The sequence below is a fragment of the Pediculus humanus genome, genomic scaffold, assembly GCF_000006295.1.
Source record: "Pediculus humanus corporis 1103172108290 genomic scaffold, whole genome shotgun sequence".
Classification (NCBI taxonomy): domain Eukaryota; kingdom Metazoa; phylum Arthropoda; class Insecta; order Psocodea; family Pediculidae; genus Pediculus; species Pediculus humanus.
In genome coordinates, this window is record NW_002987859.1 from 461,591 (window position 1) to 484,126 (window position 22,536).

The window sequence follows — 22,536 nt, forward strand, 5'->3', positions numbered from 1 at the left end:
TATATTTTAATTGTTTTTAGTCAATAAGTTAAAAAAAAAAAAAAACCATGGATTAACTAATTCTTTAATTCTACAATGTCAAAAATTGTTAAATGCTCTCACACAGGATTAGTTTTAAAATCTTACACCGTAAAATTATAAAATATATTAAATTCATGCTAAAAAAAATAAATGGATAATTACTTTAGGAAATATTATAAAAAATGTAAAAAAAAAAAAAAAAAAAACATCCAAAATTAATAATTTGTAAATAAACAACATGTAAAAAAAAAAAAACAGGCAGGCAGGATTCTCGTTAAATTACGAAAAAAAAAAAAAAAAAATCCCTAAAATAATCATATCGTAGCCTTCGTTATTTTTTAGTTATCGTTAAAAATTATTATTATTAATCGTTTTTAAATAATTTAAAAAATTAATGATTGATTAAAATATATATGAATTTAAAATTTGAAAAATGGTTTTGAATATGGTGGGAAAAAAATTTATTTAAAAAAATTTTTTATGAGTGGAAAAAAAAATTACAAATTCAAACATTCAAAGCTCGAATTAAAATTTCGGACTTGACATTTATTATTATTATTATTATGTAGTAGTAGTAGTAGTAAATTTTTTTTTGTGAATTTAGTTTTTAAAGATGGCGGCGAATATATGTTCAATTGCACAGTGTTCTAAATAGTTTTTTTTTTTTTTCATTATTATCATCACTATTAAAAAAATTCATTTTTTTTAAATTAAATAAATTTTTAATTATTTATATATATTTATATAACAAATTAAAATGATAACGTTTAAAATTGTATCATTTTTAACGTATTAATATTATCAATATTGTTATCAACCGATATAAAAATTTCTTTTTTTTTGGGGGATTTCTTACTATGAAGGCAAGTTTATCGTTTTTTTTTTTTTTTTTTTTTTGTATTCTTTACCGGGTGATTGAACTTTTCTTGTAACACTTAAAAGAAAATTAGGCCTGTGAAAAATTTATTTAAAATTTTCCTGTTTTATCCATTCTTTGTGCCCAACTCAACGTAAATACGACATTAAGAAAAAGTAAAAAGAAAAACTTATTACCACTACATAATAATAAATTATTTAAAAAATTAATTAATTACAATAGAATTTATTAAAATATTAATCCAGAGTAAAAACCTGGATTTTATTTTGATTGTGGGAAATCTTTGCAACAACATTTCTCACCAATATTGTTGTTACTGGCAAAAAAAAAAAAAAAAAAAAAAAATATAATAAAAATAATTTTAAAATAGTTTTTTTATTAGCGAATAAAATACATAAAATTTATTTTAATATGTAATAAATTAAAATATTTATTATTTATTTAATTATATACTGTTAATAAAAGGTGTATAAAAAATATTATTATTATTATTATTAGTCTGTGAAAGTAATTTTTATGAACTACTTATGAGAAACCTACTTTCTTTTAATTTTTATTATAGTATCTATTATTTATTATTAAGTTTTTTTGTCCTACATATGGATTTTCATTTTATTATTTGTAAAAAGTTATCCTTAAAACATTTTATATTTATTTATAATAAATTATTAAATTACTCGTAATAGATGAAAACTGGAAGTAATAAAAGTGAGGGTAAAAAACGTAAAAGAGATGATTCGAAAGAAATTGTCAGTTGTGAGGGTGTTAAAAAAGCCAAAGTTCATGCTCAAAGAAAATTTGCCCAAGGTGCAGCATATAATTGTTCTGTGATAACTCCAATTAAAGATAAAGTTAGACCATCATCGTCGACGCCAAGTTCAGGACCGATGCTGACAAATAAATGTCCCAACACAGAAGATTTTCTTACGTTTTTATGTTTTAGAAGTAAGTCCATCGATTGATATTTTACTACTTGAAGTACTATTTTTCTTATGAGTAAAAAAATTTTTTTTGAAACTTTTAGGAACATCTATTTTACCACCAAAATTAGATTTTTTCAAAGATGCTTTGGGTCACGAACAAGACTCGTTACCCATCAATCACAAAAACACGCAAGAAAAATTTGGGCAGAATAATTCTAAGGTAAAAACAATTCATTGATGTGTTAAAAAAAAAAAAAAAAAAAAAACTAAAATTTTTGGTATTACATAGACGATATTGTTAATTGTAGAAATTAGGAAAGAAAAATGATAAAAGTGTTCAAGGTAATAAATGTCAACAAGGTTCTGTACAAGCTCTGAGAATGAAATACCAAGAACAAAGGCTTGCAAAACAAAAAGTGGCAAACGTAACGAAATTGGCACGAAAAGGTAACACATGATTGTTGTTTTATTATTATTAATTAAGTTTAAAAGGGATGGATTTTATTAAATTATTATTTTATTGTTAAGTAAAAGGAAAAAATATGGTAAGAACGCGATCGTCAATAGTCGGAGAAGAACCAAAGACAGATCCTAAAAAACGCAACGTTTCCAACAACAAGGAAAACAAAACGGGTCCCCCGTTAAACCTCAGAAGCGGTTTGAAACGAGCACAATCCGTTATTACCAAAGGAAGAAAATCGATAAAAATAATAAAACCTAAAAATTTCCCGCACGTGAGAACGGGATTAAGAAGCGGAAAAGTCAACGCTCCTAAAAATTCTAAAAAATCCCAAGTTTCCGTTAAATCAACCGCCGGGAATTTGAAAAAAAACGAAATTAAAAAGGCAAATACGGAAATTTCTCAAGTACAAAACGGAAATGGAAAAATGAAAAAAGCAGAAAGTTTTTCGTCTGATTTTTCGTCCGACGACAAAGAACCCCTGGTGACGGTTAAAAAACCAAAGATGCTGACGAAAAAATTAGTTAAATGTAATTCGGAACATGGTAAATTAGAGGATAAAACGTTTGTTAAAACGAGATCCCAAGTCAACGATGGCGGATCGACGAGAGCGCGACCCACGAGAAAGACAAAAGAAGCGGCTGCCATTTACATGGAAATGTTGACGAAAAAATTAGTTAGTCCGGACAAAAGCGGAGACGATGATATTTCATCGGTTGATAGTTTTCCAGAATTACCCAATGCCAAAAGAAACGGTAAGTTAATCATAGTTGTTTTATTAATTACTATTTGTGTGAGATGTCTACTACTATTTGATTTTAATTAATTATTTTCTCTCTCTCTCTCTCTCCCTTCAAAGAACAAAGAGAAAGTGAAATTAAAACAAAAGCACTCGCGAACAAAAAATCGGATTCTAAATGTAACGTTTCCGATGAAAAATCAAAAGATTCTAAAAAATTTGACGCAAGTAGCACAAATTTAAAATTATTAAAAGGAGAGAGTAAATGTTTGAAAAAACAAGGTATAAATTCTAAAAAAGAAAATAATAATAAAGTAAGCGGAGACGTGGAAAATAATTCGATTAAAAAAATTATTAACAAAAACGTTTCAAATAAAGATAATAATAAACAAAATGGAGTTGAAAGTAATAAAAAGGAACAGAGTCGGCCCTCGACGCGGAGTAGGCAGGTGGAAGAAGTTGAAAACGTGAGTGGGGACAACAACACGCCAGACAAAAAAAATGCAAGCAGAGGGAATAAATCCAATGGGAAAAAATCGGATGAAAATTTTGTTCGCAACAAAACAAAAAATAAAGGATTTGTTAAAACTATGCAAAAAAAGAAAGGTGTCGAAGAAAATGGAAAGTGTTTGAAAACTTCCGACGAGTCGGAATGTTTCGAGGAAAGTTGTTCTGGTAAAAGTTTTGAAAGGGATGGTAACAAAAGTCAAAATAAAATAAAGAACGCGAGTGAAAATAAGGAAAAAAGTAAAGAAAATGGGAAAAAGGGAAAGAAAGTGGCGGTTGAGAGTTATGGAAATGAAAAAGATGTCGAAAATAAAAATGATAACGACAACGCCAAAGAGCCGGACGTGGAAAATTCAAGTGGTAGCAGCAGTAATAAACGTCCCACGAGAAAATGTTCGGCAGCGGATAAAATTTGTTTCGAAATCGATGGTTTCACGTCGGACGACGATGATTTTCTCAGTACGTTTAAACCGACGAAACCGAAAACGAACGTGAAAAAAATCGGACTCAATAATCAAAAACAATCGAAATCTAAAAAAGAAAATAAAAAAGTTGAGAAAATTATACAAAGGCCGGAAGAAGAAGAAGATGAATGTAAAAAAGAAAAGGAATTTGTTTGCGTAAAAGAAACGAAAGAAAACGTTGAAGAAATCGCTTCGTCAAGTAATAAAATTAAGGAAGAAGTTTTGCGAGACTCACTCTCGAAAAAGGCGAGCGTTCAAAATGACGTGGGAGAAGAAAACATCGAGTCGAAGATTGAGAGTACGAAATGTGAGGAAAGTGATACGGTTAAAATGTCGGAAAATGAAGATACCAAAGCCAATGTGAAAAAAGTTAGCAATGAATCAGATAAATCTACGGACAAAACAAACGTCGACGATGAGAGTAAAAACACAAAATATTTTCAAAACGAAGAAAATAATGAGGGATCGGAAGTTAAAAAATTATGCGACGGTAAAAAGAAAAATAAAAACTTGAAAGAAAATGCGAAAAAGCAGGAAAAACTGCCGAAAGTAAAAAAAGTAAAGACAGACAAATTGAAAAACGTTGAACCTGATGATGACACCACAACAAACAAACGTACTCGTCCCGTTAGACAATGTTCGACGAAAGAAAAAAAATGGATCGAAACGGATTCGGATTTTAGTTTTTACGACGAAACAAGTGACGACGAAGATGATTTACCCATTCTCGGTATGAGTTTTATGACTAAAGAAAGAGGAAGTGAAGGAGGAACGGAAATGAAAGAAACGATTACTCAAATTGAAAAGAAAAACGAAACGAAAATAACTCAGACTAATGATAAAAAGGAAATGAAAGGTGAAGAAGAAGAGGAAGAAGAAAATCAATCGAATGATAATTTTTCAGAATCCGATGAAGAACCGTTAAAGAAAAAAGCTTTAATATTTGAAAACGAAACCGGAAAAAAACCAGAATCTGGAATCGAATTGGAAAATCAATTAAAATCCCAAGTAAAACCTCCACAGCGAGAAGTACCGGATTTGCATCCTTTAAAAAAATCACCTGGAGAATTATCATCAGTTCCCTTCATGAGTTCTTCTCATTCGAAACCTTTTCCAACGAAAATTCACACTCAAACCTGTTCCAATGCTGAACCTGTAAATGTTGAACCGAAAGTTTTGATATTGGAAAAACCCAACAAAGTGACCGACAACGCTCCCGTAATGGATTCACATAAAAATCCACAAGTACAATTTCCGGTATTGGTCACCGGAAATCCTAAAATATCGGTTCCAAATCGAATCGAAATGATTTTGCATTCGTTAAAAAAGGATAAAGTGATGGACAAAGGAATCGGTGGTAATTCTAACGATGTGAAAGTGACATTTGGAAAAGTTCCTTATCAACCGTTATCATCGCAGTTTACTCAAATCCCTTGCAATTATCAAATGAAATCAATTGTTAATTTTCCACATCCAAGAGAACCGATCAGTACTCACGGATTAGATTTACTTAGCGAAGTTGCTCTTCCTACGACGTCCAAAGAAAAATACGGTTCTCAAACCGAAAGAATAGAAAAATGGTTGAAAGATAGCGTTGAAGTGGAACAAAGAAAAACTTATTCGGGTTACGAAAACGTCGAGTATAAACCTTTGGAACGAGATAAAGTTTCTAAGGCGACGCCGAGCAAATCGGAGAGTCCATTAAACAAACCCGTATTTAGCCCTCCGGTATGCTCTTACGTTCAACCCGAATCTCCTCAAAAATTCAGTCAAATGAATCTGGTGGCATCGCAAAAACTTCTCAAGAAAAACATTTTTTCGTGCGAACTCAGAGTGGAGACTAATAAAATGGAATCTCAACCGACTACGCCGAAAAAGGCATTGACTTCGGTTCAGGATTTGCTGAAACTTCAAAAGGAGAAAAAGGAAATGCCGAAATCGCCAAAGGAAAATTCGCCTCATTTAAAAAATTGTAAATGTAACAGTTGCGTTGTTAAAAAAGGTTGGTTTAAAAATAAACCCATTCCAAACAAGGCCGAACTGCAAAAGTTGTCGCCCATCGATGACGTCGAAGAGTCCGCCAAACCTTTTCAATCTTTGACCAAAGCTTTTTCCAAAGTTACTGAAACGAAGAATTCAAAAGTGGCTGCAAGTGTTGCTCCCATTGTATTGTCTTCTCCGCCTCTTATTGCGAAAACTTCGCCGACTTCGAGTAAAGAATGTAACGAAAAGAAGGGAATATTTCAACAGAAAAAATTGTCGTTTTTAGAAAGAATGAAAGAAAGAGAGAGAAAGGAAATTGTTAGTACAAAACCCAATCCTAATGCATTTTCACCGAATAATGAAAGCAGTGTGTATGCTTTCGAACCGGAACCTGAACAAAGTGGAAGCGTCAATGCACCTTTCAGAAGCAAAATGAGAGAAAGTCGAACGTCAAGCATGTCAAAATCAGATGACGATGGTTTGAAATTGAGCGAAGACGAATCGTCGGCAACGGTATTTTCACCCACGCAAGTTAATAAGCCGACCACCACCACCACGGAGAATAAGGCAAAAACCATGCAAAGCACTTCAATCGCCGTTCAAGTGAACCTCGATTCCGAATCAGTTGCAGAAGTTGAAACAGTACCTGAGTTACCAGATGGTAAAAGCATTGAAATATCAACTCAAACGGAAGTGTCCGAAGAAGATCCCGACAGTCCAATGTTTTATATACCTTTACAACAAGCCACGACATCTTGCGGATCTATAGTTTCCGCAGATCAACAATTAATTCAAGGGGTTGCCCTTAAATTGGGAACGGAAGGGCCTCTGGGTCCTAATCAAAGGGTAGTGATGAAAGCGAAATTAGTCACGAAACCTCCTGATACTCCGAGTATGAAAGCTGTCGTCATGCCTCAGCCAAAGAGAATATTCGATCAAAAAAGTAATAATCCGCCGATAGGTACTGTGCAACCGACGACGAGAAAACCTCCCGCGGAACCTAAAACGACAGAACCTACTGAAGAACCTCCTGTTTTACCCAAAGATTTAAGAACAAGTAGTGAATCCCAGCTTTCCACGGGATCAACATCTACGACAGACAATTTTCAATCAAAATCTAATAAAAGTTCTTCTACGACAATATCCCGAACATCAACGAAAAACAAAGAAAAAGCAAAAGACGCGTTATTAACGTGTAAGGAAAAAGAAATGAATGACGATCCATCCCCTTGCTCGTCAGCGTCTTCCTCTAAATCAAAGAAAACGTCAAAGCAAAAGAATTCTGAAACTGTGATTAACCCTAGCAATAATACATCGTTACCACCTCCCGGATCTGCTTCTAAATTAGTCGAAGCACCTACTTTTCACGCCACCGAAAAAGATTTTCAAGACCCATTTGAATTTTTCGATCGAATACGACCCGCAGCTGAAAAATTCGGTTTGTGCAGAATTGTACCACCGAGTAATTTCAAACCAGATTGCAAAGTCAGTGATGATATGAGGTTCACCGCCTACAATCAGTACATACACCGAATGTTTCACAGATGGGGCCCGAACATAAAAGAAATGATGGCGATTAAAAAATATCTCGGAACACAAAGTATATCGTTGAAGCAACCGCCGTGGATTGGCGGAATTGAAGTTGACCTTCCCAGGTTGTACCAAAGCGTTCAAAATTGCGGGGGTTTGATGAAAGTGATGGAGAAAAAGAAATGGCACCAAGTGGCGGACATGATGAAAATTCCAAAAGCAGCACAAGATAGAGTAACGAAATTGGACGACATTTATTGTAAATATCTTTTACCATACGATACTCTTTCGCACGATGAGAGGCAAAAATTATTTGAGGAAGTGGAAAAAGACTGGGCTGAGAGGGAAAAATCTTCCGAATCGTCAGATTCACAAAACGAAGACGACGATGACGAAGATGAAAATTACATAGAAGAATGCGAAGAATGTGTCGTCAAAGGAAGAAACATGGCCCTGAATCAATTTTACAGAATCGCGAGAAACACGAAAACGATGTGGTTCAAAAATGCAGATCCGTCGCCTCGAGATGTTGAAACGGAATTTTGGAAACACGTCAGCGAAAGAAATCACCACGTTTGCGTTCATTCCGGATCGATAGATTCGAGCGGTTGGGGTTACGGTTTCCCGATTGCCAAAAATAATTCATTTTCAAAACACCCGTGGAATTTGAAAGTACTCACCAACAACAGCGGATCCGTACTCCGATCTCTCGGTCCCGTAATGGGTGTAACAGTGCCCACTCTTCACGTGGGAATGGTATTCACTGCTTTCTGCTGGTATCGGGATCCCCACGGATTACCCTGGATCGAATACCTTCACACCGGAGCTCCAAAAATTTGGTACGGCATATCCGACGATAACAGTTCGGTCTTTCAAGACGCTCTACGCAAACTCATTCCTAGATACATAAAAAACAAAACAATTTGGTTACCATCCGACACGGCCATGATTCCTCCGTCTCTACTGGTGGAAAATGGCGTTTCGCTATGTCACAGCATTCAAGAGCCGGGACAATTCATTTTAGTTTTTCCCAGAGCATTCATTTCTAGCATTTGCACGGGTTACCTGGTTTCCGAGAGCGTGTATTTTGCACAACCGAGTTGGCTTACGACCGCCGAACAGGCGTTCAAAGACATACAAGAAAGTTGCGAACCGAGCATGTTCTCATTAGAGAAGCTATTGTTCAGCATAGCAACGGATTTCAGAACGAGCGTGGAAGTGCTTAAACAAGTAAGTTTTTAATTTTTAATTTACGAGGTTTGAAGTGAAAACGAATCCCCTTAAACGCATAACGAACGATTTCAGGTACTACCCATGGTTTGGCACGTGAGACAAAAAGAAATAGACGGACGAAAAACTCTTTTGAACCTCGGATTGAAAACGTCGGAGAGATTGCCGACGAGGGAAACGGGAAACAAGAAGAAAAAGGGACGTTGGGCACAAAACGACGACGGGGATTACGAGTGCGAAATATGCAGAACGAATCTTTTCGTGTCTTTGGTGACCAATTCTCAAGAAGAGGGTACATATTGTTTGCCACACGCCATCGACCTTCTCACTCAAAAAAGGCACCAGTTGAAATACTGCAAGCTCATGTATTCTTACACTCAGGTACTTTTTTTTTTTAACTCGAGTCGAAAATCTTCGGGTTACGGGTTAATTTTTTTTTTTTTTTGTCATTTTAGGAGGAAATGAACGAGCTCGTAGAGAAACTGGAGCAAAAAATCGAAACAAAATCTTTGAAGAAACTAACAAGCAAATCATCAACGTCAGCAAAATAATAATAATGATGACCGCAAACAAAACGAGGAGAAACACAAAAAAAAAAGTAGAAAATTAATTTATTTTTGTAAAAGTAATACTAATACTAACACTCATAGTAGTAATGATAATAATAATAGTAATAGTAATAAATGTTTGTAACGCGGATGATGAAGATAATGATGATGAATATTAAGATAATAATATTAATAATCAGTATTATTTTCTCGTTAGAACCGAAACCGCCATTTTGATAATTTTCCCCCGAATCATCTCCGTTAGTTATAAATGAAATTTCTCACGAATGAATTCTATGTTGAATTTAACGAGTTATTATTATTATTATTATTATTGTTAATAGCATTATTTTCATCATCATTATCATCGTCGTAGTAATTACGTGTGAAACAGGTAGTACAACGCATATATATTATCGAGGGGGGTAAAATCCAAGAATAGTAATTATTTATTCATCTGTCACTAATGAAACAATCACTTATTTATTAATTCGCTCTTACCGTCATCTTCATCATCATCTTCATCATCATTATTAGCATTATCACCATCACCATCACTAATACCACCACCACCACCACCGTCACTCGAACCGTTAATACCGTCGCAAAAAACTCGACGAATGTAAAAATTCGTTAAAAGAAAAGAAAACCAACCATGCACCACAGAAAACCAACAAAAAGAACCGCCAGTCTCGTAGTTAAACCACGTGACACAGAACGTGGAGGCAGAACCCGACGACGGGGTAGGGGAGGGGCAAGAGAATGAATACGTAATTTACCCGTTTTTTTCGTTAGACTACAATGTAATGAATAATTGTAATCGATGGTAATTGTAATAAATATATATATATATAATAAACGTTTTTATTTATTAACAATAAATAAATAAATAAATTATTTGTGTCTTTAACTGCATTAATATTATTATTATTATTATTAAAATTTTATTTTTTATTTAATTTAAATAAAAAAAAAAAAAAAAAAAAAATGTAGAATGTAATTAAAGATTATTAAAAAAAAAAAAAATCTTAAATGAATTATTATTTATTATGTAACAATTATTATTATAATTTTATTAATTATTATTATTATTTATATTGATAGCTATATGTGTAAATTATTTTTAAATAATGATAATAATAATTGCTTGATTGTAAATTTAGAAAAAAAGATGAATAATAATAATAATAAGAGATTAAAAAAAAAAAAAAAAAATTTTTATTTTATTTTTTGCAAAAAAAAAAAAAAAAACGATATTAATTTTTAATTATTGATTATTTATATATATATATTTATTATTGATCGTCAATAAATAATAAAGTTATTAAAAAAAAAAAGTTTTAATTTCTTTTTAATTTCATCGAGATAGAAAGTAAGAAAGTAAGGGGATTGAATGGTTCGAATGATAAAATAAATAAATTATCGATTATCGTTTGATAGATCGATCGATAAATCGAATGAGAAAAATCACGTGAATGTAAAAAACTTAAGAAAGAGAAATATCACAAATTAAATTTTTTTTCATTTAATAATATTAAATAATTAAAAATTTTAAATCACTGTTGTCATACATTTTATATTTTTCTCAATTTAATAAATTTCCATACTCTAGTTTAATCTATGGAGCATTTGAAGTAATAATAATTAATAATTTTGTCATTTATCTCAACCTGACAATTTTTTTGTCAAACAAACAAACAAACAAACAACACTCACAAAAACTATTTACGATAAATCATATCAAGACTAATAATAATCACTTTAAACACTAATTTTATTTTACTTTTCTCTCTTCCTTTTTACGATTAAATAAAAAAATTAAAATTATGTTAATATTATTAATTCACTATTAAAAAAAAAAAAAAAAACTTATGTTTAAAAATAAAAAATAATAATAATAATAGTTTTTAATATTAAGGTTTCACGATTTGAAAACCTTGAATGGGTTTTTAAAATGAAAAAAAAATGAAAGTTCGGTAAATGTGAAATAATTAAACTTTTCATCGTCTACCTCTTCCTCTTCCTCTACCTCTTCCACCTCGTCCACCTCGTCCTCCACGTCCTCTTCCTCTTGCAGCTCCTAACATCAATATTAATAATTCATATCAAAATTTTTTTTAATTATAACAAAATAAGGCTTAACTGAATTTGTAAGACAAACACAAATAGATGGTGGGTCAAAAGAGTTAAAAGGTTTGTTACCCAATAAAAATTATACACTCACCCCTTTGAGCTTCTTTTTTCTTTGCTTTCGATTTGGGTGTATCATCAATTAAAAGAGTTTCCAATGGTAGTGAATCAGGTAATATAAAATATCTAATATTGTTTCCTCTAATTGTCAACGTTTCCAACATGACGGGTTCTTTATTTTTAATTGTCATTTTAACGGCTTTTAAATGTGTATTCATAGCAACATCGACTCCAGTTATTGTTCCATGTACCTGAGTACCATTTTTAAGTTCTATTGTTACCGTCTCATGACTGAGTTTCATTAAAAACCTAAAATTAATTTTTAAAATAAATTATCGCCCGTTGTTTTAAATAAATAAAATTCATAAACGATGTGAAACAATTATTAAAAAAAAAAAAATGTAAACAACGGATAAACAAATACCGGCAAATTATTTAATAACGATCGAAAATCCAAATCAAAATAAATTTTATATAAAATAAAAATTTATTTATAATAAATAAAAGAGGAATAAATAAATTTTCAACTCACCGAACTAATTTCATGATGTATTACGATTAAAAAAAAAAGAAAAACCCCGAATAAGATTACAAACGACTAAATAAACGAAAACAAACGGCGGCCATTTTTGTCGTACATACGTCATCATCTCTGATGACACGTTTAAAAACGTAATAAACCCGCCATATTTTTTTTCCAATTAACAAACCAATGAAGTAAATTCAAATGATAAACAAATAATTTATCGATTTTTATAAAATTATCGATCGATATATTAATTAAACAAAATAAAACAAATTAATAAAAGATAATTCTTGAAGTGTAAGAAATATACTTACTAACTTTATAGCATTTTCATACACACACATACACAAAATGGCGGGAAATATAAAAACCACAACATTGTCTCTTTTCTCTCTCTCTCTCTTTAAAAAAAATCAATCAATCCAATCGATCAAATAATATTAAAATAGATAATTAATTTAATAAAAGAAAAGAAAATAATGAAAAAAATTTGAATTCATCCATCCATCCATACGATTTTATAAAAACGAAAAAAATTTTAAATCAGACTAGACCGAGAAAAAAAAACCGCGTATTTATTATCATTATTATTATTATTTTATTTATTTATTTTATTTTTATATATATATATTCTATATGTTTATATAAAAAAAAAATAAAAATTTTTCAATTCCTTTTGGAAGTGATACTAAAAACCAAAAAAAAAAAAAAAATCAATTTATTTATTTATTTATTTATATATATATATAATTAAAATTAAAATAAATAAAATTTCTTTATCATCATTATTATTATCATTATTATTATTATTTTTTGTCCTCATCAAATTAATTAATTACCCGATGCATCATTCTATTCCCACGTTCTTGTATAAAATAATAAAAATTTCAATAAAAATTTATTTTTTTTTAATTTATTTTTTCGCCCTCATGACGACGAACTCACAAACAAACAAACAAACAAACAAAAAACTTTTCCTTTTTCTTTCTTCCTTTCTTTCCTTTTTTCCTTTTCTTTTTCCTTTTTTTAAAAACTTTTCCAGGGGCGGAAAAAGGTTTTTCTTTTTTCTTTTAAATTTTAAAAATAAAAATAAAGGATCCTACTACATACATTTATTTACAAATGCACAATTAATTCTTTTTATTATTTTTTTACTCTTAATCATTATTATTATTATTTATTTATTTAATTGTTTCTTGTTATTGTTATTGTTGTTATTATTATTATTATCATCATCGATATAATTAATAATAATAAAATCAATAAAATTTTCCGGCATTTTAAATTCCTTTTAAAGAAATAATAATAAAAATTTTTTATTTTATTTGGACTTTTTCTTTCTTTCTTCCACTCATTCATTCATTCATTCTCTCAATCAATCAATCAATCAATCCCTCTCTCATTCAATCAATCATTCATTTTTAAATATAATTAATTAATTTTTTAATTAATTTACTTTTCTATTTTTTTAAAAAGTTTTTTTTTTTTTTTTTTTTTTTTTAAAGTCAAAAACCTCACAACAGAAATCATTTTTTTTTTTTTTTTTAATAACGATAATGATGATGATGATGATGATGATGATGAGAATGATGACGTTGACAATGACGTTGATGATGACGTTGACGGTGATGATGATAATGATGATGGGGGGGGGGGGGGTGATAACGATATCTGTGACTGTGTTTATTATTTTTTTTTTTTTTATTTTTTGCGGATTCTTACCAATTTTATTATTATTATTACTATTGTTTTTCTTTTTTTGTCATTTCACCGTTCAAATAACTAATACCAACAAAACAAAACAAACAAAAAAAAAAAAATGATAATGATAATCGTGATAATGATGATGATAATAATAATAATAATTAAAACTTTTTAAAAAAAATTTTTTTTTTTTTTTCATCACTCGAAAGAATTGTAATAATAATAATAATAATAAAAATCGTTAATAATAATGATAATAATAATAATAATAATAATAATAATAATTAAAAAATGAAAACAAATTCACTCGATCGAAAATCGTTACGAAAAAAAAAAAAAAAAAAAAAAAAAAAAAAAAAAAAAAAAGAAAGAATCCCACGGGATGGATTTTATAATCATTATCATTATTATTAATAAAATATTTTCGCACCCCCCCCCCGCGCGAGTGCGTGCGCGTGCGCATGTGCAGTTTCGTGGGGTGTGTTTGTGTTTACGACGACGTTGCAATAGTATAAAAAAAAAAAAAAAAAAAAAAGTTAAAAATAAACGGATGGCATTTCCGGGTACACAAAACTCTTTTTTTGTATTTTCTTTCACTACTAATTGATTAACAAACAGACAGATTTTTCTAAATTTTTCTTTCTTTCTTTCTTCGAATAGCAAAATAAAAAATAGAAAAAGACAAAGAAAAAAAAGAAAAAAGAAAAGAAAAGAAAATAAAATAAAAGAAAAGAAAGCAATAAATCGTTAATGATAATAAGTTCACTTTTTTTTGTTGCTAAAATAGGCCTCCATTTTTTTTTTTTTTTTTTTTTTTTTTTTTTAAAATTTTTGATTTTTTTTTTTTTTTTTTTGTTTTTTGATTTTTTTTCTTCTTCTTTGCATCAAACGTCAATATGACAAATAAAAATTCGCGTTATAACCTCAGGTCAACAAATACACAAAATAATATTAATAATAAAAAAAAGAAAAAAAAAAAGAAAAAGAAAAAAACGTCGTTTTTTTCCTTCCTTTCCGCTTTAATTTTTCCCCTGTATGAGTTCAACGAGTCTATGAGTTTCCCAACTCTCTCCCCCCTCGCGAAACCCCCGAACCGCGAAATAATGGATAAAGGAAAACTCGCACTCAGTTAGTTTAATTTCAAAATACACTATTTTCTTTTTTTTTCTCTCTCTTTTTTTGGTTTTCTTTCCCTTTATTATTATTATTATTATTATCATTAGTATTAGCATTATTATTATTATTATCAAATCCGATTTACGTTAACCTTCCGATTCTTCTTCTCCCTCGTTATCTCCTCCCTTGTCGCGCACGTCATCATCTTCCTCTTCGTCGTCATCGTTTCTCTTATCGTCTCCTTCTTCCTGAGGCATTTCTTCGTCGTCATCTTCGTTCCCGCTATTTCCCCCCTTCGATCTACTCGTGGATTCCCTGCTCTCGTATTCTTCGCTTTCTTCTCCCGAATGATCGGGTTCGGATTCGACCTGACGAATTTCTAAACTTTTACGCCTTCTCAATCGTTCTTTGACGGCCGACAAGGATTCCACGCCTCCATTTTCTCCTCCTCCTCCTCCTCCGTTCGATTTGATCGGAGCATCTTCTAAATCGATCACTTGAACGGAATCGTTTTGGGATTTGGTATGTTGCTGAATTCGAGGCTGGAAACGTCGAAAAAAATGAAAATATTATTATTATTATTATTATTTATTTTTTTGTGTTTTTTCCAATTCCAAAGAAAACAATCATATTATTAACAACCTGTATGCTAACTCTGGATGTTCCAGGCACTGATCTGTTCGAGGATAATGACTGATGTTTACTAGAACGTTGCGGTATTATTGTTATCTCATCACTTATTTTAAAAGGCTTCACTTGAGATGCTGGATCGGATCGATTACTCTGGAGAAAGAGAGAGACAAAGAGAGAGAGAGAGAGAGAGAAGAAATAGTAGAATGACAATAAATATACAAAAAATCTCACAATATTTGAGAGAAAATTAAAACCAACCGAAGATGTCGATGCTGAACTCGAAGATTGTCCGTTTCTTCTGTCCATAACTCGTTTGGCTACGACGCTATGAGCCGAATAAACGTGATTTTCAAATTGTTTGTACATTCCAAATGTTGCCGTGCAAACCGTGCACTTGTACGATAAATGAGCCGGTTTCAGGGTCATATTATGATCCCTTGCCACGTGATTAAGTAATTTCCACTGATACGCCTACGACAACAAAAACAAATCAAGAATATAATAATAATAATAAAAAAGAGAGAAAGAGAGAGAGAGAGAGAGACGACAGACTGAATCACATTTAAAATATTATCATTTTATTTACCCGTCCGCAAACTGGACACCGTCCTCCGTCTTTTCCCTCGTTGGCCGATTCCTGCATGCTCGATGTTACCAAACCGTGAGATCCCAATAAGTGACGTTCTAAACCTTGATCGGTGAAAAACCTAAATTGACATTTTTGACAATTCAACGGCGGCCTGTTACAAATCATTTTCGGATGAATTTTAACTTTATGAATCCACTGCATGTGATTTCTTAATTGTTCCAAATGCTGGGGAAAGAGAAAAGAAAACGCGTTAATAATTTTATAAAAAAAAAAAAAAAAAAAAAAAAAAAAAACATGGAGTTATTATTATCATCATCATCATCATCATCATTTTCATAATTAATTACTTTAACGTAGCCATCACAGATTTCACAAATCACGAAAGTTGTGTTTGAATTGCCCGCAGCTCCAGCCTGTCTTTGAACTGTGACGCCTGATGACGTAGAAGGTTGATTATTTGTCGTCTGTCTGGGGAGAGGCGTGATTGAAATACTTGGCTGATTTAATAGCTTGACGGCTGCCGGATTTTTCTGCTGAAACAAAAATCAATGAAAACCTAAAATGCCTCTCCACTTTAATCACTTCACTACACTTCGATTTTTCCCCCTCCTCCCCCCCCCAACGATTTAAATAAAAACCAAAACAACAGAAATTAGGTTAATGAAGAACAAAACATTAAAATGACAACGGAAAAAAAAAAAAAAAAACCCAGAGACGTCAGAAAAAAAACAAAAAAACAAAAACAAAAATTTAAAATGGTAAAAATAATAGTAATAATAATAATAATAATAATAATAATAAAGCATACTAGATGGTTGTTAGGGGATTATTAATTATACCTGATCGATAGAAAGATTGGTTGTGACGCCTGCAGTTTGGTTCGTGGTTAAACCAAGACGTGCCACGGCGGAGGGATTTCCCGGGACGTTCATCACCTGTCCCTGTTGTCCCATCACCTATTAGAATATTACACACACACGTGCTTCAGTTTGAAAAAGTGTTTCAAGTATAAAAAATATAAAGAAACAAACATCCCGTCAATGGTTAATAATAACCGCTCGTAAGGTTTGATAAAACACAAAAAAAAAAAGAAATTAAATCCTTGGGAAAGTGTGCAAGAAAATTAATTACAAATTTGACAGGACAAGACAAGACAAAAAAATTGGAAAATTTTTTTACATTTCATCGTTTTACATCATTTTTCCCCCCCCAAAAAAAAAAAAACCGCCAACCGCCATTTTTCACGAAATTAAATCGTGTAATAAAATAAACGATATAGCAAATCAAGAGCGAATACGAAAAAAATAAAAAATAAAATAAAATAAAGAAAAAATAAATAAATGAATGTAAAAAAAAAAAAAAAAAAATAATAATAATGAAATCTGTTGTTAATTTTAACGAACGTGAAAACCTTTCACGAACCTGAAATATTTGATTGCCGGCTAATTGATAAGATGACGATGGTACAATCATTTGTTGAGATCCGGTATTGGCGCCTGGTCTGTAAACCATGTTCGCTCTGGGGGGAACGGATTGTATCGGTCTCTTGTCCAACATTATTTTCGGATTCGTACCGGGAGCGATAGGTGGGAAATTGGGACGTCCTCTCGCTCTGAGTAAAGCATTTTGTTGATTATTAAGAGGCGCTACCATCTTTGGAAGTAATGTTTGCTGCATATTTTTTGATGCTAATGCCTAAAAAAAAAAAAAAAAAAATATTAAAATTTTACACGTTTGTACGACAAACGAATGCTTTTCAAAAGCATTTGTTTGTAAAATGAAAAAAAAAAAAAAAAAAATCTTTAAGGTTTTGATGGGTTTTCTTTCTTTTTTTTTTGTCAGATGTTGAAGAGATGCTTATTAAACAAAACAAAAAAAAAAAAATGTCTCTTCAACCTCTGAACCCATCCTTACCTGTTGATAAAGCGTATTATTTACATTCATGGGCATGTTGGGAGGTTTTCTCGTCATTCTGGGTATTTTCGCCGGCGGCTCCCAATCCATTGGGGGTTCTAAATTTTTTTCCGCTCTGAATTTCTTCGCGCACGTTAACAAATGCCTGGTAAGCTTTCCTTTTTGATTATCTTCGAAAGGGCACTGCGGACACTGATGAAACGCCGGAGCTCTTTCCAGTCTCCCTCGAATATTATGCTCCGCTTCCATGTGAAACAATATGTCGTGGGGCCCTCTTACTTCAAGCGGGCAAAAGTTGCATCTGTACACGTAGTTCCTCATGTGAGGGGTTTCCAAATGATGTGCCATTATCAACTTTGATTCGGTTTTAAAGCTGCAATAGTCGCATTTATTTTGTTCCATTGTATAGGGTTCGTTGTTCTCTTTGCTCATTTGAAGGTTTTTCTTTAACGAATTGATAGCCATTTGAGTATCGTCGTTTCCTTTTCCCATTTTTTGCTTTTTCTTGTGCTGTTTAAGTAAATCCGTTTGAACAAATTGTTGAACCAAATTCATTCCTATTTGCATGAAAAATTTCCCAAGGGGATTGTCAAAATATGAACCGCCCGTTGTCGGTTTCTTTTTCTCTTCTTCGTCTTCGTCGTCGTCGTCTTCCGAAGAAGAAGATTTCCCATCTTTTTTATTTTCTTTCCCTTTAATTTTTTTTACTACGCTCACTTCTTTACACGTTATAATACTATCATCTTTCTTTTTAACTTCGTTGAGTATTACACTATTATCGGTATTATTATCACAACTAACAGTTTTTTCCTCTTCTTTTTTCGGTGTCACTAAATTTTCATCACTTTTTTTGTTTTTATCTTCTCCCTCTCCGTTTTTTTCTTTCAACAAATTTTCATCCTTCTTTTCTTCGGACGACTTTTCATTTTCTTCCAAAACAATCACCTCTGATTTTTCTTTTTCGTCGCTATCAGGTTTTTTATCCTCGCTAGTTGTTTCTTTATCGGATTCTTTCGATTCCTTAGATTCTTTTTCTTTTTGATTTTCTTCTTTTTTGGCTTCTTCTTCTTCTTCTTGAATTTTAATTTGCTTTAACATTTTCTTAACGTATTTTTTAAATTTTTTCACGGGAGGTTTTTCATATACATAAGGGACAATAAATGAGGGAGCTTCGACGACGTACATATCGTCAGTAAGCATGGGTAGAATAGGCGGAGGTCTTTGTACAGATTTGGTCGGGATTATTCCCTGAGCGGGTAATGTAGCAGCTGGCAATCCCGTATACGGTTTTGCATGATGGGACTGTTGCGGCAAGGAGCCAGTTCCTCCACTTTGAATATGAGGTTGAGGCGTGACTGTGACGGAAGGGATTTGAATTTGCGGTGAACCCGATTGCGCCATAGGCACAGCACCACGACCAGACAGTATCGAGTTCGTATCAATTATCACTAAAGTTGGTTCTTTTTTATTTGTATTAGTGTTTCTGGCCGCAATATCAGCCAAACGTTTTGTATCTTTCACTACTATAGTTGTATTTCCAATTTTTCTAGGGATTTTCCTAATATCGGCTATTGTATCAGCTAATGGATCCTGAGGAGTAATTTCTTCTATTTCATCTGAATCATTACCAACATCATCTTCACTACTGTTCGATGGAGCCTCATGGCCAAAACGCACTGGTCTCTGAATTGTTCTCGAACTTCTTCTAGGAGTTATGACCACTTGAGGCTCTTTAATTTTCTTTGGTGCTTCACTGCTTTCATTAGTATTTTTCTCTGTTGCTGCACTCCCTTCTTTTGCCTTTCCACTTTTTTTAGTATTTTCACTTTTACATTCACCATTTTCTTTATCCTCTTTGCTTTCTTTATCTTTTCCAGGTTTCGAATTGTTTTCATCAGACTGATCACTACTTATCTCTATTACTTCCTTACTATTCTCTGTATTACTAACTTCAGCATTGTCTTTTTTTACGCTTTCTCCATCTTCAATTTTTTCTTCCGATTCCCCTACAATTTCTACATCAGACACTTTTTTACTTTTATCACTATTAGACTGATTATTTTCAGAATCACAATTTCCTACATTTCCACCTTCAGAGGGCACAGATTCATCATCATCAACCTCCATGAGCTCATGAAAATCTTGATGGCTATTGGAATTATTATTTTTCAATTTACTATTCAAACTATCTCGAGAGTTATCCCCATTTTCTGCATCTGTGTCACTGCTGTGTTCACCACCATTTTTAATTTTAGAACTACTGTCATTGGATGCATCTCCACCCAATGAATCCTTTATTTCTTTTTTAAAATCACTGTCACGAGAATCAGGATCAACATCTATAACATTCATTGAACCATTTACATCTCCGTTTAATTTAATTTTCGTGGCTGAAAAGTCTTTGAGAGCTTCACTCGAATTAGAGCCCTCAGTCGATATTGTTTCCATGTTTAATTGTGTCACTGTTGCACATCTAAAATCACAATAAAATTCAATTATTATTTATGTAAAAGCAATTTAAAAGTTAATATTAATGTTTTGTTATGATTTGAAATTAATCAAAATGCAATATTTTGAGTAAGAGAAATGAAATTCATATGTATTACAACAAATTATTTATACATGTATAGTAAAATGCATGTAATGTAATATTTGTAATAATAAATTCAAGGTATTCAAAATAAATAATTATTTTGGTAAATACAACACTCTGGTAAGTTTCAGGACATTAGTAAATGATGTATTCATGATATATCTACAATTTTTGAGATGAATGGCATCTATTTTTCAGTCATAAAAGTTGAATTTGTAAATCTATGCCAAATTCATTTTAGGTTTTTATTTACAATACATCATATGCTTAAACCTTTGAAAAACAATCATCAAATTATAAAATCACAATTTTAAATAATCAAGCTCCATTAAATAAATAAATTTATTTTTTCTTAATACCGTTTCATTAGTAAATTTAAAATAAAATAAAATTAGAGAAAATACAGTTCAATGTTTTCTGTCATGAAAGCAATGTCATTAGAACTTGTAAAAAGACATGGTTCTCCGATAAGTTAACAATAAGCTGTGTCGCCATTGTCGCAGTTTTACTCAAAATAGAAACTGGGTTTATAAAATGGCGGATAAAGCGTCAAAGTTCATCCAGAAAAATAGCAAATTTAATATTTACACAAAAGGATTCCCGTGTTTATATACGAAAAACAACTTGATTTCCTCTTGAAAATAATCCTTTTCATATCCAATGGTACTTTTTCCCGATATTCACTCATTGTCAACTTAAAAACGTTTCATAGGAACTTCGACATTATAGTAGCGTCACACCTGCTTCACATATCCGATTCTCGCGGTTTGTTTAAAAAAAAAAAAAAAAATGCATTTGTTTCGAAGAGAAACTCGTCTTTTTAACGATGAGGACGACTCCTTTCCCGACCGCGACACCACGACACAAATCATAAATAATTATTTTCCTATTTTTTTTACGTGAAAACCCCCCGAACGAATAAAAAAAAAAAAAAAAAAAAAAAAAAAAAAATTTGAACGTTCGAATGAACTCCTATGGAACAGAAAGATGAAAACCGGAATGGTTCTCACGTTGGTCGCTACGCTACTGCAGCAGCACCGATCAAATGTACACTTGCCTTCGAAATTGAATACCTTTATTAGGCGAACCAAAGTTCTCCGAGTACAGTGTACGCTGCAAGTTAAGCCCAGCTGGTACAGCTGCGAGACTTCGCAACCGTCGAGAACGCCGCTATCAAAACCCAGTGTACTTTCACAATGTAAGGCAAATAAATAACAGGCAAGTGTACATTTTCGATAGTCTATTCTGTTTTTCAGAACGAGCCTAAACGAAAATCACCCTTCGCGATTTTCAAACATTAAATCCGACACAAGAATTAAAAAAAAAAAAAGAAAAGAAAACGGAAACGAGACGTTAAATGCCCCATTTTCCGTGTAATAAATTTCAGTTATGACAATAATAATAATAATAATAATAATAATAATAATAATAATAATAATAATAATAAAGTTAAAACTTAATAATAACAATAATAAATAAGTAATAGAAAAAAAAATGCCACAAACTATACACATAAAAAAAAATAAATAAATAAAAAAAATCAAATGACTGAAAATAAATATTGATTTTATTGCATTGAAAAGTAAAAAAAAAAAAAAAATAATAATAATAATAAAAAAGTTTACAATTTTCGTTTCCCTCCCAAAAGAACAATGTGCGTGTGCGTGTGTGTATGTGTATATGCGTACGTACACACATATAGGAAAAAGAAAAATATAAAAAACAACAACAACAATTTGAAACCATTTCGTCCAAAATTAATTTCATAAAAAAAAAAAAAACTTGGAAAAAAAAAGAAAAAAAAAAAAAAAAAAGTGGCAGCATGAAAATATACAAAAATTGACACGACCAATGGAGTACGAAATGAAGTACAAACACAAACACAAACATTTAACGAAAATTCATTTTTCCATTAAAAAAATAACAACATAATAATAATACACGTAATAAACATACATCATACCGTGTCTCGTTGAAAAAAATAATAAT

At 31.5% G+C, this 22,536-nt stretch overlaps 3 protein-coding genes across 3 annotated transcripts; 1 reads left to right on the top strand and 2 right to left on the bottom strand.

Moving 5' to 3' along the window:
* Positions 1 to 1,584: 1,584 nt before the first annotated feature.
* Phum_PHUM538030 (jumonji/arid domain-containing protein, putative) lies at positions 1,585 to 9,285 on the top strand (the record flags this gene model as incomplete). The annotated part of the gene is made up of 7 exons (XM_002431584.1): positions 1,585 to 1,843; positions 1,923 to 2,041; positions 2,130 to 2,268; positions 2,350 to 3,036; positions 3,141 to 8,734; positions 8,810 to 9,115; positions 9,190 to 9,285. The coding sequence occupies 7 exons, from the start codon at positions 1,585 to 1,587 to the stop codon at positions 9,283 to 9,285; spliced, it is 7,200 nt and encodes a 2,399-aa protein (XP_002431629.1).
* Positions 9,286 to 11,011: 1,726 nt separating this feature from the next.
* On the bottom strand, positions 11,012 to 12,032 carry Phum_PHUM538040 (small nuclear ribonucleoprotein sm D1, putative). The gene is made up of 3 exons (XM_002431585.1): positions 12,005 to 12,032; positions 11,507 to 11,781; positions 11,012 to 11,362 (listed from the first exon to the last, which is right to left on the bottom strand). Exons 1-3 carry the CDS (start codon positions 12,016 to 12,018, stop codon positions 11,283 to 11,285), a joined length of 369 nt encoding a protein of 122 aa, XP_002431630.1. The 5' UTR covers positions 12,019 to 12,032; the 3' UTR covers positions 11,012 to 11,282.
* A 3,374-nt stretch (positions 12,033 to 15,406) lies between these two features.
* Phum_PHUM538050 (uncharacterized protein) lies at positions 15,407 to 20,402 on the bottom strand (the record flags this gene model as incomplete). The annotated part of the gene is made up of 6 exons (XM_002431586.1): positions 15,407 to 15,601; positions 15,683 to 15,922; positions 16,038 to 16,265; positions 16,388 to 16,557; positions 17,459 to 17,693; positions 17,937 to 20,402. 6 exons carry the CDS (start codon positions 20,400 to 20,402, stop codon positions 15,407 to 15,409), a joined length of 3,534 nt encoding a protein of 1,177 aa, XP_002431631.1.
* Between the last annotated feature and the right edge of the window lie 2,134 nt (positions 20,403 to 22,536).

What these genes read in the sequence shown, in the direction of transcription:
- Phum_PHUM538040 (XM_002431585.1), bottom strand. An exon ending in GAAAAAAGAAGCTCAAAGGG is followed by an intron (nt 11,363 to 11,506) that starts GTGAGTGTATAA and finishes TATTGATGTTAG; the next exon opens with GAGCTGCAAGAGGAAGAGGA.